The 18525-nt window shown below is 43.6% G+C and overlaps 1 protein-coding gene across 4 annotated transcripts in view; it reads left to right on the plus strand.

Moving 5' to 3' along the window:
• CHN2 (chimerin 2) overlaps nucleotides 1-18525 on the plus strand; it is a 271320-nt gene that overhangs the window by 161141 nt on the left and 91654 nt on the right. For 2 of the 4 annotated variants that reach the window (XM_080664379.1, XM_080664380.1), the window contains exons 2-3: nucleotides 8758-8796; nucleotides 18236-18291. In XM_080664379.1, the coding sequence (XP_080520505.1) occupies nucleotides 8758-8796; nucleotides 18236-18291 (95 nt within the window). The remainder of the gene's footprint in view (nucleotides 1-8757; nucleotides 8797-18235; nucleotides 18292-18525) is intronic. The other 2 variants (XM_080664382.1, XM_080664381.1) reach the window with 1 other exon arrangement.

The raw sequence follows: 18525 nt of genomic DNA on the forward strand, positions 1-18525 counted from the left end.
ACACACACACTCATCTCTTGGTCCGTGAGTCATGCTTCATGAGCCCATTTGCCCACAAAAGCACTCTTGCCATTGGCTGCTGTAGTGATGTCTGAGTGATGAAGTACCTCTTTGACGAGGCTTAATGTGCTATGTACTAGAAGTTGCTTATGCTTTTCAGACTTTGGGGGACCACAAGTCTTGCTGTTAGACTCCACTTCTCTGAAATAGCTCTTAAAGGAGCCTTGGACAAGGCTGCTCAAGGCTAGAAGTAACTGACTAAGGCATGGAAAGGGTCTAACTACCCCAGACCCCACTCAGCTATCCAAACTTTGGGAAGTTCTGTCATCAACCCTCCTCTTCTACAACCTCTTGCTATCCTGTTGCCTCCTTACTTGTTTATATCCCTCAACAGAATGCAACTTTTAAGTCAGGGAACGAGATCTGTCTTTCACTAGTCCACTCTTTGTTGAGCACCTATTATATAATAGAATAGAATAAAATGGGTGGGGTCACTCCAGTTGTACTGTTTGTGCCCAGCTGAGGGGATGAGTGGGCGTTGGACCCAGCCTGGACTTCTCTCACCAGGCCATATGCTCTGGCTCCAGGCTCCATCTCCCAGAGGAAGTATCTTCTTCACACACAAGTGCTGTCCACTTGCCAAGCTGTGTACCTGCCTGAAAGGGCTGCCTTTTCCTAACTCATAAAAGGTACTCAGTAACCTAGGGGAGACGCAGATATCAGAAAAAAAAAGATAGATGATGTTGTTGCAGTCACAGGCTCTCTGTCTAGCCTGAGGAGACAAAATATGAACAAAGAAATACACAAGCAGCCGAAACCGGTTTGGCTCAGTGGATAGAGCGTCGGCCTGCGGACTGGGGGGTCCCGGGTTCGATTCCGGTCAAGGGCATGTACCTTGGTTGCGGGCACATCCCCAGTGGGAGGTGTGCAGGAGGCAGCTGGTCGATGTTTCTAACTCTCTATCCCTCTCCCTTCCTCTCTGTGAAAAATCAATAAAATATATTTAAAAAAAAAAAGAAAGAAATACACAAGCACATAGTCTGAAAGTTCGGAGAGTGCAAAAGCTCTGCAAAGTGGTAAGGAGGCTAGGGGGCGACAGCTTATGGTGGACGGTCCAGGAAGTGTCTCTGAGCAGCCAGCATACCGACTCTGAGATCCAGATGACAATCCAGCTGGCCGTGTAGAAATCAGAGGGAAGAGACCACAAGATCTCTCAGGCTGATCAGGATGTATTCAACGATCAAACGGAAGGCCAGGGTGGTTGAGGTAGAGGGGGCAAGAGGAGAGACAAATGAGGTGACAGGGAGAGGTGGCCAGGGGCCCGGCCATGCAGCACTTCCTAAGCTTGCCTGCCTTGCTCACTGAGATGTTCCCAGGGCCTGGCTCCTTGTATTTATTCAATAAGTACCGGTTGGATGGAAGCACCTCATGCCTCTGCATATGGAATAAGTGGCTCAGAACAGAAATGCCATGTGGCCCCAGTGCCCTCTAGTGACCATAAACCCCAGCCCAAGCCCTTAACGACTTCATCACCTTCAGAAAAATCTCTGCTCAGCCTGGTCCATAGTTTCTGGAACGTGTCTTAATAACTAGTCTCTGCACAGAAGACTACATCGGTTACAGAAATCCCTGGTGCAGAAATCGCTGGTGCAGAAATCCCTGATATGAAAGCCCAGTCAGATGCACTTCAGGCCTCCATTCCTCGCTCAAGCAGCCGTTTCCAAAGAGAACACATGGAGGTCTAATTTCTCAGGGGGGTTGAGGGAACCTGTAGAGGTGACAAGCATTGGAACACATTTGTGTATTCCTCAGCCAGTGTGACGGCAAGAAAGCTCGGTAACAGCCTTAACACCGCAGTTAGGACGATCTCCAGATCATCTCAACCTCCAGCGGGACACCCTTTGCCTGGAATGGCCTGGCAAGACCGTAGCCACAGACTGCACGCTCTGAACCCTCCCGTGCTTCTGAAGACCCAAGCTGGGGCTTATGTGTGTGTCGAGGACACACTGCAGCACGTGCATAAATGTAACATGCTACTCGTACTGTGGTTCCTTGCTTCTATTTGGATTCCAACCCACTGGGCCCATTAAGATCATCAGCCGACATATCCTGAACTGTCATCTCTTTGTGAGGCTGTCCCTTGATTGATTGAAAACCTCTTTCCACCCAACTTCCCTGGAAAGAGACCACGACTGCAGCCCATTTGCAAATATGTGCATCAATAAATCAAAAGTGACAGCAGAGACCCGGCTCTACTGGAGCAGGGATGGCAGAGGTGTGACCCAGTCCTGGCACCTGTTTCCCAAATGATCCCTCTAGAGCAGTCTGTGCAGCTTTGTTTGAAATATCCTTGGAGATGGGGCATCTCCAGCTTCCCTGGTAGATCCTTCTCTAAATCGGTGAATCTTTCACTCGTCTCGTTTACCAAAGCGCTGGCGTATTTTTCCGTTCATCTGGTCATACTCCGCTGAGCCAGGCGGAGGAATCGGGCTCCCCTTAACGTTGACGGGTATTTCCTGTCTGGATGCCACTTACCCAAGGGTGGCACACCGCGTTCTCTAATTTTGCTTCATTAATCAGTCCCCACATTCCTTCACACTTGCTCTTCAGGTGGTTCCAGCAAATCGACATGTTCCTGGCGCTGGAAATGTCTGGAGGAACAGAGCCTCCGGCTGCAGCCACCACAAATGCAGAGGCTGGGAGCTTACACCTTCCTCCAAGGCCACGTGTTTCCACGTGCACTCCCAGGAGCCTCTGCGCGTGCATCTCCCCCTCCGCAGGCGCATACTTAGTCTATCTGTGCATTTGCTAGTTGAGTCAGAAATTAAGCTGTATTTTGATAATAGCCAGTGTTGGGTGGCGGGGGAGGGGCAGCAGGCATGCTCCCACATTGTTGAGAGGCCCAGCGGATGCATGTTTTTGAAGGCCATTTTAACAATAGCTTTTAAAATAAAAAAAAATACACAGACCCTTCACCCAGCAGTTCAATCTCCCATAATCTATATGACGCATGTAATGTGTCATTGAAGCCTTGTTCTCAAAAACTGAAAATTGCCTAAATGTCCCTCTGTTGGAAATTATTACATAAATGGATTAAATCCATTTTGGTGTATTTGTACAATGGAAGACCAAGCCACCGTTTAACAGAACGACACAGGCCTACGTGTACTCGCGGGGAAAGATGCCGAAGAAATATCATTCAGTTCAAACGCAAATTACAGAACAGTGTATATGATTATGAGGCCATTTTAACAGATTTTTATCCTAGCCATTGATAGGACAAAATCTGGAAGGATTCACACAAATCTATTAATGGTACTTTTTTTTTTTTTCCTGAGGTTGGGGGCTTTCTAAGGCATACCTTTTTTAGTTGGGCTTTCTCTGTTTCTCATCTTTTATGCTTAGTTAAAAAGAAACAGATATTTTTGTCTTGCTCTTGGTCTTTGTCATGCTCTGTGGGACACATGCTCACTATTGCCCCTCTGTCCTCTCTCTGGGTCTCAGACACTAGAGAGCTTTGCCACGTCCTGACCCCAGAATTCTCCATCCTCCCCCACAGTTCGGAACAGCAGCTCTGCCTGCTCAGGGTTGACACTTTAGCACACAGGCTTTGCTCAGGATTGCTTCCAAGTTTGCACCTGAACTAAACGTAACTTTTATTTTTGTTTATATGTTCAGATTCTGTACGGACGATTTAATGTGAGTCGTTTTGTTACCCATTTTTATAACGTTGTGATCATTTTCTAGCACCTCTGTCTTTCTTCCCTTTCCCCCTCTTTGGTGAGAGGAGATGCCTGCTCCCAGCGGGCTTAGAGTCTCTCTAACATTTCTATCACAGGATTATCAAGAGGGGGCTGAGGGAGCCAAGCATGGCACTTTGCTCCAGAAACCACCCCGTCTCTTCTGTTTTCCCTGGCTCTTCCTGCACTAACACGTACGCGCTGCATATGTTACATGAGAATTATTTTGTTGGTCATTTTTATTTTTTACTGTTAAGGCGGTAATTGATTTAGACAGCATGTTAAAAATAAAACTACCTAGCACTCCCATTAACCTATTTCTCATTCATTTTCATTTTTATACAAACAATATGAATAGAAAATTTTAAAATGCAGGTGAACAAAGGAAAAAATTGAACCCTTTTATTTTCACTGTCAGGTATGGATAGCAGCTGTTAATAATGGGGTTTATGGCCCCGTAGTTCATTTCTATGTATATAAATATTTATCTTTTCTTTAAAACGGCATTATATGTAATCAATGACTTTGTGACCTGATTTGTTTAATATCTAATATAGCCTGAATATTTTTCTATGCCATCAAATATTGATAATATAAGTAGCAGAGTTTACTACATGCCAGACACCAGACTAACTAATATATATTGACCCATCCTCTCCTCACAACATGCAATATGTTGGGTAGTGTTATTAATCCCATTTTCTAGGTAAATAAAACTGAGTCATGGAGAGATGAGATCTCTTGCTAAGGTCACACAGCTCATGAACTAGGTTCTGAACCTAGATAGTCCAGCTCCGGAGGCCATGCTCTCGACCACACAGCTCCGATCCACACCATCATGTTCATGGCAATAGTATATGATCGCTTATCTAGCCAGTGTTATCCGCAGAACAGGAATGAGCGGCTTGTTCATTGCTCATCTTTGTTCATGTGTCCCCTTACAACCTCAGGTTGAAGTCCCATGAATAGAATTGCTGAGTCAAAGAGTTTCCATATTTTTTGAAGTTCGGATGCATATTGGTCAATATGTTTAAACAATATCTTTCCTAAGTCTTTTGAACCCCTACCATTCATTATTTCTTTCAAAAAAATGTATTACTGTCTTTTGGATTTAATGATCTTTTTTTTTTTCTTAAAACATGGAACTTCTGTTCCACCTCCTCTTCCTTCCTTCTGCGTTTTACCCATTTCTCTCAAATGTTTAACAAAATAACGCCCTTTCCGGAAGCATCAGGCCTGATGTTGTCAGAACTCCCAGTGCCTGCCCTTCCCGGACTTTAACCTTTAGATGGGGGTATGTGCAGAGATGGGAGGCTGCTCATTTGACTCGATGTCAGTTTTCTGGGCTAATAATTCTCTTTTGCTTTCTCCATTTTATTTTTTCTTTTAAACTTCACAAGAGTTGAAGTAACAAATCTGTCATATATTTTTGCCTGATTTCAATATATGTAAATGAGGGCGGCCTGCCTAGCAAGGATGACTGATGTGTCGGAGGCCCGGAAGGCGGGGCTCCCTACTCTTGTTTTATGACCTTGAGAAAGCTGCTTAATCGGCTGCATTTAAATTCCTTATTTGCCAAAATGAGGAAGGTGAACTAAATAGTCTGGAAAACTTATTTCAGGATTTTTTTTTTAAGTGTCAGGCTACCCAAGAGTAAACTAAATTTTTGAAAAATTTTGTGTGAAATTGGGGCAAATGTGCATGTTGGTGGGGTGGTGATGGAGGCAGTAAAGATTTGTTTCAATGTATTAAAAATACTCCATGCCTGGTCTCTGGACCAAGGCCTCCAAACAGTGCACCTTAGTGGTTTGGGAAACGTGCCTTCAAGACCAAGGTAATTATAGTTTCTCCACTGACGCATGATAAATGGCCTCTCGCTGTGAATTCTTTTATGGGAAAGAAAAACCTTCCATGACAACAGCACTGGAACTTAATTACAGGCTCCAGACCTGGAGGCAAGAATAGAGATAGTCATGGGCTGCAGTCAAGGGAGAGAGGACAAGAGCATGAGCTCACCTGGCAAGAGCCAGCACGGGGTGATGTAACAATGACAACATTCGCGGCACTTCATTGAGAACTTGCTATTTGCCAGGTACTGTCCCAAAAACTTCATATACATGATCTCACTTAATTCCTACAATAACCCTAAGAGATAGGTTATGAGGCAAGTACTTTTATTTTTTTTTTCTGTTTTATAACGATGAGTATTGGGAGACTCTTAAAAGGAGCTAAGTAACCTGCTCCAAGTTAGTTGTCAGAGGTAAGATTTGAACGCTGAAAGCTTGTTCATTTCCTTAATACACACTTTTTGAATGTCTGGTATATGCCAGGTACCTAAGGGCTGGTCATGCACAAGGGAAGAAGGCAAAATCCCTGCTTATATGAAGTTTAATAGTGGGATGAGACCAGCAATAACAAGTCAACAAATCAATAAGTAATTTCAGTTGGTGATAAATGCTATGATGGGGAGGGACTGGGGTTGGGGGGAAGCTACTTTACATAAAATGACAAGGAAGCCCCCCCCCAGAGGTGACATTTGAGCTGAGCCCTACACAATGGATCCTGTCAACCATGCAAAGACCTGCTGGAGAGCATTTTACTTGGAGGATCCACAAGAGCAAAGGCAGAGCTCAGAGAGCTTTTGTTCTATCTAGGAACAGAGAGAAGGGCAGAGTGGTTGAGTGATAAATAAAAAAGGGGGACATGTCTGCAATGGAGTCAAGAGGTGGACCAAGCCCAGATGGCACAGGGCCTTGTAGGCCACAGTGTGGTGTTTGTGCTTTATTGCAGATGCAGAGGGAAAACACTGGAAGGTTTTAAGCAAGAGAGCGTTATGTTCTCCAGTCTCTATAGGTGGCTTTCTTCACCTCTATGATATGTTGCCAATGATGAGCAACTGGAAGGTGATCAATTGTGTATGTGAGGGGCAGTCTAAAGGAAAGTTAGAAAGTTTGGAGCCAGTGTTTCAGACGAAGCAAAAGTCTAAGTTTTTCACAGAACAGCAAGACAGAAATGGGCAATGACAGTCATCTAATCTGAACCTATAACTTTAGGTAAAGAGACCTTAGGAAATCCAAGTTGAGCATCTGAACTGTATTTTCAAACCTGAATAAGGAGACTGTCTCTTTTTTTTTTGGGGGGGGGGGCATCCCTCAAAATGCAGAAAGTTGCAGTCTAGGTTTTGACCATTCTTGACCACTCTTAGTCAGGGGTTGTGCTTGCCTCCTGGTATAAATCTCATCCAAAATAACAAGACATTGCAGCTTTGGGTAAATGATATCTTGGGGATTTACATTCCTATGTCATTTGATGTGTGTGTGTGTGTGTGTGTGTGTGTGTGTGTGTGTGTGTGTGTGTTGATCTTTATCTTTGAAAAATGTTTTTGAATGTGCCATCAACATTTTAATATATAAGATCTGGCTTTCTGGTAAGGTGACATTGTATGGATAGTCCTAGACTTTTATTCTCAATTTAGCAACTTAATTTATTTTCTTTGAATGTTCTTTATAAACAAACACTCATTATAACCCATTAAATTGGTTTATGTAACAGGACAAGATTACTTGCTTTTATAGGTCAAAAGCTCACTATTTTAAGGTATTGTTCTCTTTAGTTTTGTTTACTTTGACAAAAGAATTAATAGTTTTGCTTTTGCTCAGCAAACTAAGTTTGAATAACAACCTAAGCCCTTAGGAGTGCACTGTATTTGTGTGTGTGTATGTGTGTGTGTGTGTGTGTGTGTGTGTGTGTGTGTGTGAATGGCTGATTCTCTATCTGAAAGTTTCTGGCAGTGCAGGCCTAACAGTACAGATTTATTTGAATGAAATTACCTTTGGAGGCATTTAGTTGCCTCTGTGATAGGATGGGCCCCAGAGAGCAAGATATTAATTGTGGAAGAATTTAATTGAAGCTACCCATGTGTAATTGAGTAGGATTGGGGAATGTTCATCACTCTTGAGTTAGGTTTTATTTATAAGTAACTTATTTGTTTCTCAGCAGGGGGGAAAAATTCTCAAACTATCTTATGCCTGAGGTTAGAAGAGTTCTATTCCTTTGCACCAAACTAGTATGTGACGGTGGCACAAGGACAAGAACAGCATAAGGTGGCTGTGCGATGCCGTGGGAGGGTGGGATGACGAAGGCAGAGCTTCCTACTTAAAGGTGTGAATGAGAGAACTCGGCAGGTTTCCCCAGCTCAGCTCAACAGTCTGATTTGGGGGAAAGAGGTTCTCTCTGGCTGTTTAAGCTGGAGTGTGTTTCACCACGGCCTTCGCTGGGAGCTGGGAGCACTAATAATTCTGTCAGAATTATAAATTCAGCTGTCAGCACTGAGACTGTTGAGTCAACTGAACAAGCAGATTTTCTTCCATTGTCTGTTTTTCAAGCTGGTGAATAACAATTTCTTCCTCTCCATTTTGTTGTAACTCTTTCGTTCTGACACTTCTGATGGCAGAGAGGTTTTCTAGAAATTTCCTACGTCACATTTTGGAGTCAATTCAAGGAGATAATGCGATTCCAATTGAATCATCAGTGTCTCCACTGTCAGACCCATCTTTTCGGAGTTGGTTGAGTCACACAACCTCCCAGATTTAATATTTAACATACTTGCCACTTTGCGTCTTCCCTCAAGTCTTAATAAATGGGCTAAAGGTCTGATTGGAAATGGTGAGATAAATTATATGTTTATTATGCCAAGTTAAGTGAATACTGTTTCAAAGGATGACTAGAGGGTACAATCAAGTTAATTGCTTTAAAAATCCTTTTGGGTGCACTGGGCTCTATGAAAATGGTTAAGTAATTGATTCTGCCATGGTAAGTGATCTGAAGGAAGGTATGTTGGGTCCGTGAGATTGCCATGCACACTTCGTCCCTCATGCCTGGGACTGTCCAGAAATGAGTGGAGGGGTCCCGAGACGCCATGCAAGTGCTGCTAACACACTGTTGTTCCTCTAGAGAAGATACGTGTTGACAGTTGGATGGTCAGGCTGACGGATATTTGTCTTTCTTTTTACTCTAGATGCTGAAGAATACCAGCCTCCGATATGGAAATCTTACTGTGAGTACCTGAAGTGGGAATCTCCCCAGTCACCTGCAGCAGGCCTGCCTGGAGAGCCATTCCGGCCATTGATTTAGTGCAACAAGCAGCCCTGTCTCACGGCCCGGAAACCCTTTGTTTTTCTGTTAGGGAGATAGATTGGTCAGAGAGGCCTGGAAAAGCATTCTCCCCTGGCCAGGACCCCCAAGGACCGCTGCCTGTGACCCACTCAGGGATTCTTATTAGAAAAAGATGCCTCTGATTTAGGGCTTTCTTTCATTTTTTGTTTCTTTTTTTTTTTCTTCCACATTTGGTCAGCAAGGGTAAATGTTGAATTCCTTGAATTATGTTCTTGGCCAGTATCTTGTAGCTATAAAATCCTATGACATAGACCACAAACAGATTAACAGAAAGCAACGAATAACGTTGGGTCACTAAGGGTGACTGCTTAGAAAGAGATCATTGTCTGATCATCGGTCACCGCACAGCTTTCCCTCATGAAGGCAGACAGTTGTCATCACTTGAAGCTCCTTGTCTCCTTAATATCATCTACCCGGCTAAGTGCGTCCCCTGTCAGAGAGGAAGGAGTGCGGTAGGTGGAAGCCCATTGTGCGGAGAGCCAGGGACACAGGTTCTTGTTCAGGCCCTGCTTCCAGACAGCAATAAAACATAATTATTACTATTGTTATTGATGTTGCCGTTGTTTCTACTGCCCACGGAGACCTGCGTGGGTCAGCTGCTGCACTAGCTACATGCCTGAACTCTCAAGTTCTCCCCACAGCCCGAAGCAACGGGCACCATTACTATCCCCGTTCCATTCATACAAGGAACAGCTCAGGGAGGTTCTGTAACGTGGCAAAGGTTTTACCAAAAGCCTTGGAGTGGCATTCAGCGTGGAACCCACAGCCCACCGGTTTCCAAGACTTTTCTTTCTTTCTTTTTCAAATGTTATGCAGAAGTGTATATATAAATAAGTATATACCAGTACATACACACGACACACATACAGTATATGCAATATCTATGTATATATTTGTTACAAAAGCAATACGAAGCTGCATAACAGGCAAACATTACAGAAATACATAGAGCTAAGAGTAAAATTTCCCATAACCCACAAACCACCCTCTCCCCATATTCTATTCCTCTTTCCAGGTGCTGACCCCTCCGTTTTGAAAGGCATGTCCTTCCAAGTATATTTGAAATACACATGCCCAATATTAAGGCATTTTTGCTGCTGTTGCTTCCGTTTGTCAAAATGGGTGTCCTTCAACTTGCTTGTCTCACTTCACAAATATCTCATCTTTATCTTTTCATGTCAGCATATATGAAGGCATCTCATTCGTTATTATATGAGTCTGTTCTTCCATCTGTGAAATAAAGGGCTTGCGCTGGGTCTCCAAGGGCCCTTCCGACCTACTGTTCTGCATTCTGATCTTCTCTTTTGAAAGCCAGTGCTAATGACTTAGTAATTGGATGTTTTTGTTTGTTCCCTAATGGAGTGTAAAGTGCTCTGACAATAAATCAACAAAATATCTGTAGCGAGAGGTATTGGATGTTCCATGACTTACCGTGCTTTGCGCACTGCTTTCAGACATTAACTACCCAATAGACATTTGTTGTGTGAATGCCACTGCAGAGAACTTTACTGAAGCAAAAAGGCGGCATTGGCTCAATTTCATTTCACCTTTTGCTAAGAGACCTTGGACCACCCAATTTAGCTATTAAAAACACTTCTATGTCCTAAGGAAGCTAGAAGAGGCATTAATAATGACATGTTCACAATATCAACTTTTACCTTAGTGTTTTTTAAGTTTGATTTTTGGATCTAACCAAGTTAAGTTTTTATTTGCTCTAGAATCATAAAACTTTAGATGCAGAAGGGATGGTTGAAGCCATTTAATATAAAGCTAATGACATATAAGAAGTTCCTCTTTATTCCATCCAACTATTAGTCATCCAGGCTCTATTTGAGGGAGTCTAGTGATTTGAAATTCCAAAATCGAGGGAGTATGCCATTAGCTGTGCCATCCATGTCATCAAAGCTCATTGACCAAAGGCCTACAGAACTCTCTTTTGTTTGACTTCGAGGGTTTGACCACTTATTAACTCACCTGAAATATTCCCAAACTCATTCTACTCTATCTTCCTCCCAAGATTAGAATCCACTCATCTGGTCTTTTCAGCAAACATACAGTGAGCACCTCTGAATGTCACAATAAGTATTAGGAACCAACAATGAATAAAATACTTTCCTCCAATTTACAGTCTAGTAAGGGAGACATATGTAAACCACTTAAAATGCGAATGGATTTTCATAATAATATACTACTCTCTACATCCTGCGCATAGAGAAGACTTTATAGAAGAGGCCAAATTTGCATGCGGGTCTTGAAGGATAAATAGTGGAAGGAATCTGAGGGCATGGTAGAACTACATGGGATACTTTTAAATCTCCAAATATGCTAAAACTATAGCATTTTTCTGATCTGAAAGTTCAACAAACCTATCAGAATATGAAATTTGTTTTGTTTTAAATAACCTCTTGGTAAACACATTCTGAACCTCAGGAAATACCAGACCTTTCTCTTTAAAATGTGCACAAACCATCCTTTGAGAGATTAAACATCAGCGTTAAATTCATTAGCATATTTTTTATAGAATTCACATTTTTTTCATTACACATATTTTTTTAAACTCGGGTGGTTATTTGCTACTTTGAAATCTCTCATATATTTACTGGATTCAGTACATCTTTGCCATATGATAGGACCTGATTTAAAAGTTGATGACTTGCAATGATTCTAGAATTATGTAGTATATCTTTGCTTTCATCCATCACCTGTTTTGGGTCATAACGTTGACTTATTTGATATCAGATTCTTATTATGAAGCATTAGCCCCAATCACGATATTTTTCCTAGAAGAAAATTAGTCCACTTCATAATGATCCACTTTAAGAAGCTGTTTTTCATGCTAATTGCAATGCTCTTGGTTGCGGGTAACAGAACTTAATCACATTGATGGACTTTAGCAAAAAGTTCAGAGTAACCAGCTTTAGGCAGGATTTGTTCCCGTCACTCCGAGGACATTATCAGGACCCAGCGTGTCTCTCTTCCTTTCTTGGCTCCACTCTCCTACGTTTGGCTCCACAACTCATAGGCCTCCCTTTGTGGTCCCCGGAGAGCGGCCAACAGCACCAGAGCAACCACGCTCGTTTAAGAGCAGCAGGCAGAGAGCCATTTCAAGCAAAGCATGAGAATCGAGTCTCAGCCTGATTGACTGCTCACCAGTCCTGACTCCATCACTGTCGTCAGTGCGGGGATATGCTATGTGCCCTAAACCAATCAAACTCAGGGAGTGATCAGTCCTGTATGTTCCACATGACTGGAAAATTTGGAGTACTGTTGAAACAGGGAAGATGGAAATGGATGCTGGGAAGACAAACATAATTGTCTGACTTAGAAATTTAGGAGAGTAAGGAACCTTGGAAGTCAGTCTCAATACTTTATATAGAGTAGATTGTTCATTATTCATTCATACATCAGTCATACATCATTCTTTCACCAAGTGCATATTAAATCTTTGCCTTAAGCCAGACAGTGGACTTAGAGCTGTGAGGCCACAAGTATGGATAAGACTTGGTCTTGCCAGGATGTCACATGATGTCCCTTAAGTTCCTGCCTCCTCTACTCCCTTTCTTAGAAGCAAATGGTATCACTGGGCTGTTTCCATAAGAATAATCTTGTCCCAAAGTGTCATGTATCTGCAGCTAGTTCTTTATTCTCAAGACCAAACCCCAGAATGTTAATGAAGTAACTGAGAAGAAAGCTATTGGTTTCAATTCTCAAAAAGAAAAGCTATTTTCAAGTTGGCTTTTAAAAAATAAAAAAGCATATTCTAAACTTTTCAGCCAGAATGGTATAAACTCTATGCCTTAATCAGATAAGTTCAAAAGCCAGCCACCATGGGTATACTTTGAAAGATTTTCTTTTTTAAAAGACCAAGTGCCAAGTAAGTGGCAGATGCTATGGCCGACGGCTCTCAGAGGACACCCTCCCGGGCAGCAGGTCAAGCAGCCACAGCTTGGGCCTGTTTTCCTAACAAGGAATTTGGAACCTCAGAACCCTGGTCCACACCCCCCCCACACACACACACACACACACATCAGACTTGCCTGGGGAGCAGATTTATGATCATTATTCCTCAGCCCTGCCTCAGATATCAGAATCAGAAGAGTGGAGAGGGGGAGGAATCTGTGATGTACCAGCCCCCACAGGTGCTCTTGGGCATACTACTACCCGAGAGCGCCTGGTTCCAGTGGACACAGCCTCCTCGGGCTTTTTGCTATGCCACTAGACAGGAAAAGGGCTCCGTCCCCATTAAGACCGGGCATTCTGTTGGCAAGGAGGCCACACTGTAGGCTGGAGGTGGGGCTGAGCTAAGAAAACATCTAAAGCACCTACCATCTTTTACTCACACCCAGGAGTCCTTTTCCATGAAAACTAGGAAGATGAGCAGTGAGCAGGGTGGTAGGGGCTCAGTGTCACAACCAAGGGACCAGGTTCAACTCCTGGGTCCACAGCCTTCTTTAGAAACAAGTGACGGTTAGAGGACATTCCTGCAGAGTCTCTTAGGAGACAGTGGGTCTGGACTGGGCTTCAGCACCACCCAGGCCAGCGGCCGTCCTTTGGCATTCACAGGGACCGGGTTGATTCAGTTTCCCAAGGAGGGCAAGTCGAGTTTTCTTATTGAAGAAAAAGTACAACATTTTCTCAGTGAGCTCTGGATTTCTCAATCTGCTTTCGGTTTCTTGGAGAATAGGAGTCCCCTTTTTCTTTTCTTTTTTTATATATTTTTATTCATTTCAGAGATGAAGGGAGATAGAAAAATCAATGATGAGAGAGAATCATTGATCAGTTGCCTACCTGCACGCTTCCTGCTAGGGATGGAGCCCACAACCTGGGCATGTGCCCTGACTGGGAATTGAATCGTGACCTCCTAGTTCATAGGTTGATGCTCAACCACTGAGCCACACTGGCCAGACAGAAATCCCCTTTTTCATCTTCATACTCCTCAGCAACCATCCCCTACCCCATGTTTACCAAACAGTTTATTCCATATGAGAATTCTTTCGTATGCTGCACTGGCCCCAGGGCTGGGCAGTGCCGGAAACATAATTGGAATATTGCTGTAGAAGCAAATTCCATTATATCATCCCTTAGCCAATAGAATGACCCAAGAAGTGACATACAGTATTGCATTTTGCTTGTGAAATGTATTTGTTGACAAAGAAAATTTTAGAAACGACTCTTTAAAACCACTTGGCATTTCAGTTTTATGAAATGTTCCTCAGAGACTTCTTCTCAGATGTTTGTTTTGTTATAGCTAACCTTGAAAATGAGGGACTGGGGACCTCCCTTGAAGCTAAGATAGCTTTTAGGGCCCCATTATCTACATGGCCACCATTGCCATTGGTTGATGTCTCATTATCTTTATAGAGACACATAATCCAGAAGGCAAACAGGCTTCTTGCCTATTTGACAATTTCTGTTGCTTGGAACAGCACTGAGCAGATCTTGTGGATCCTGAGACCAGCTCACTGAGACATTGCCATCGGTTAACGATGTGTGCTACTTTGGGACCAGGAAGGAGAAGTGGTGTCCCTGACTCCTGACTTGAGGGGTTTGCAGGGGCCTATCAAAATTGCCGCTGGCATGGACTATTTCTGGTTGTGAGACTGGTGAGCTACAGCATTTCTTTTTATTGAATCTCGAGGGTCCCTATAGGACACAGCTACGGGCTTTGCCTGTTGACACAGGAGAGGAACCATAATGTTCTTTCAGCCGTATCCTGTGTGATGGTTAACGGCATCTCAGTCTCTCAGTCATTCCGTTTGTAATCAAGCCTAGTCAGTCCTCCTCTGCAATCAACTCACCTTCCCACCTGCCTTTCCACCGGTGTTAGCTTAACTCACACTTCCACCGTCTCCTGTGTGTCCGTCTAAAGTACTGTCTCTCTTGCTTCCCTGCCTCCATAGTCCCCAGGGAGGCACTGAACCCTGACGCCACTCCTGGCTGTGCATCAGAATTTCCTGCACGGCTTTCACAAGAATATTTCGGGGCCCCGTGCCAGACTGGCAGAGTGAGCATCGCCAGGGACAATGGATTCTGGGAATCTGTATTTTTAGAGCAGCTCCTTGGAGATTCTAATGCAATCAGCCCACTTGGGACCCCTCCACTATCTGCTGTAGGGAACAGCTGGTGAGACTAAAAAAAATACAGACCTTGGAATCTGGAAATTGGCCTTTAAATCTTGATTTCCTCATATCATCTGTGTGAACTTGAACTTGTTCAAAGCTTGGCATCTCTACTACGTTACCAGTGAGAAGGGAATAACAGTTATCTTGGAAATTTGTTGGGAAGATTAAGTGGGTAAAGGTGTCTGGCACATAGTAGGTGTCCAGAAAATGGCAGCTTCTGTCATTCTGAATAGTCTTATTCTTATTGTTATTATTCAGAAACAGACCAGCTCATGTCACCTCCATACTCAAAACACTCTGCCACCTCCCTCCCCATTGCAGGGAGAAGGGCACCCATGCCCTTAGTGTGAACTGCAAGGCTCTGTTCCGTGTGGCCTCCTCCCACAGCTGCCCACCTGGTGCAGTAGACACACTGGACTCTCACTGACCAACCAGCATGTCATTCCCTTTCCTTTCCGGGGCTCTTTCCTCCACCTGTAAGCCCTTCTCTGTTCTCTACCTGCAGAAACCCCTCTAATCCTTCATGGAGAGCTCCATGGCTCGCCCTCAGTAAAGTACTTGGCCCACCCTGTCTTGTTTTTCCACGTACACCTCCCCCTCACTGACTCAGTCTTCCTGAGGGCATGGATGGTGACCCGTTAGTCATCGGACACAGTTCATTTGTTCATCAAATACGCAGTAAGCATCTTCTATGTGCCAAGTACTGGTCTAGGTGCTGAGTCAAGTCCCTGCCCTCAAAGAGCTTACTGTCGTCAAGGGAGACAAGGCACAAAGTAAACCCCGTGTGTTAATGGTGACAAGTGCTGTGAAGAAACAGAAACCAGTGTAAGGGAGCAGAGTGAAGGGATGGAAATTCATCCCAAATCAGGCGAGCCAGGGAGGACCTGAATGCAGGGAGAGTGAGAGCCATGTGGGATCTTGGGAAAGAGCAATCCAGGTGGAGAAAACAGCAAGTGCAAAGGCCCTGGGGCCTACGAAAACAAACCAGCAATTTGGAATCAAAAGGATGCATTTTAGCTGGATGCTCTGGGACAAATATTTAATTTCTCTGCACTTGTTTGCTCACTAAAACTGAGAATGGCTGTGATACCATGTTCTTTTTTCTGAGTTCCCAGAGAGATTTAAGAAAAGATTGTTCCTGACACATGACAGGCACTCAGAATGCTGGTTTCTGTCTCTTCTCCCTTCCTCTGCTAAGCCTCCACAGAATGCTGACTGATTCCTGGCCATAGCACATGTTCACATGTGTTCTCATATGACTTGCAAAGGCATGCTTACCTAAAAATGCTTCCCTTGTAACAGAAGTACTTCCTTTGTCACCTCCAAGGGAGGCGTTAAAAATGGTGTCCACAGAGCCGTTCCAGCCATGCCCCCTGCACGTAACTGAGGCATTGGCAGTGGGGAGAAAAGAGGGCACAGGACTCTCGGGATCAGGAACTCTGTGGCTGCAGGAACTGGCCTCTGGTTCTCATTGCACTCACTAACAGCAGCATCCCCCTAACAAGCAGCTAGCCGGTGTCGGGGCTGGTTCAAGAGGCATCAAGGAGCTGCTCTCATGATTTAAGGAGAGCACGGGCCCTGCAGGACAGTAGTGGCATGTCCACTCTTAGTTCTGTATCTTTGGTCAATTCCTCCTCGTGTTTCCTCTTTGCCAAGAAGCCACCTCTGACTGTCTCCATACGTGGGTACCTAAGTGACACAAGCATCTTCATTAGTAAGGGACAAGCTAAGCTCAGAAATGTGGTGCATTAAACATCTCTAAGAGGCCAAAACCAGTTTGGCTCAGTGGATAGAGCGTCGGCCTGTGGACTGAAAGGTCCCAGGTTCAATTCCGGTCAAGGGCACGTAACTTGGTTGCGGGCACATCCCCAGTACGGGGTGTGCAAGAGGCAGCTGATCAATGTTTCTCTCTCATCGATGTTTCTAACTCTCTATTCCTCTTCCTTCCTCTCTGTAAAAAATCAATAAAATATATAAAAAAATAAATAAATAAAAAATTTACAAAAATAAATAAATAAACATCTCTAAGAGGGTTAGATAGGCCCCTCTCTGTGCTGAAGTTGGGTCGTCTACACTTAATTAGGCAAGAAAGTAACTGTTGAGCTGACGGCATTGGGGAGCCGTAAATTACCACATATATCCCATCAGTGCCATCCCTGTTTCCTCATGATCATCTGCCCTTCAATTAAATATTATTTTTAGATCTAAGAATAAATCAGGCATTTCTGCATATGTTATTACATTTTCTAGGCTTTACATGATTGAGTTTTTAACTTTTCAAAGATTTATTCCACCTAAAATTAAAATTCTTCCCTCTCAAGATTCTGAAGATAACAGCAACTATGTCTGTTTTCAAGTTCCGTGTTCATGGACGTGGAACCTGCACCGGGCAGCCTCCCTCTCGGGGAAGTAACCAGGCTGGCTGCACAGCAGAAATGCATTTGTTACAGTCTGAAAGGAATCACAAAGAATCGTCCGATAAATTGTCTTTTGCTATTTAATGACCCGCTTTCCTCCATGCCCACGCCTGGAAGTCTGTCGTTAAACAGGATATATGAGCGTTATCGTTATTTAAGATATGAAAGAGCCCAAGGAAAAGGAGTGACAATGGGTGGGAAAGAGTCCAACAGATGAGAACCCGTGGCGACAGGCAGGGCAGAAACAAAACTCGTGAAAGCAATGCGTTGGGGTTCCATTCAGTCACAGAGGCAGTTGTGTCCTTGTCCATGCCTGCAGCATTTCAGAGAATGACACTCCTCCCTGAGGCCAGTCTTTCCCTGCTATGTCAGGAGCCGCCGTGGGCATTTACATTCAGGAAACCTATTATTACAGGCTCTTACTACTGACACACTCACAAGTAGAATTTCATCTTTGCAACAGTCGCAAGAATTTTAGTGGTTATCTAGTCTTCCAAGAAAGCCATAAAATGAACAATGCCGGTAACAATTAGGAAACTAAATTGGCCTTATAAGAATAAAAAAATCAATTTTGCCAGTTTACATTCCCAGTGGCTAATTTCCATATAAATGATCTGACTTTATTTAGTCTAAAATACGGGTTAGGCTGTCTCCTCTGTGTTTTTGTGTTTGAAATATTTGCCATTTTGGAGATGTACTTAGGTGGAACTCTTTGAAGGCATGCTGGGATGTGTTACCATTTTCGAATTATAATTAACTTTTTTGTTGTTGTTTCTGGCAGTGTATCAGTTACAGCAAGAGGCCCCTCGTCCCAAGAGGATCATTTGTCCTGGGGAGGTCAGTACTCAGCTCTTTCCAATACGTCTTGTGAAAGATGATGAATTGTCAGCACGAGGTTGATATTGGACGGCTTTCAGGTTTCTGGGAGTTGATTTCTATTAATGTTTGTTACAGTGTCACCAAATTCAACATCTTAATCTATATTTTGAAGACAGGTGTTATTTTAAAAATACTAACTAACTTGGAATCGAATGTCTTACATTTTTACTATTGCAGAGGCAGCGAGCATCC

Source organism: Plecotus auritus, assembly GCF_963455305.1.
Source record: "Plecotus auritus genome assembly, chromosome: 4".
Lineage (NCBI taxonomy): Eukaryota > Metazoa > Chordata > Mammalia > Chiroptera > Vespertilionidae > Plecotus > Plecotus auritus.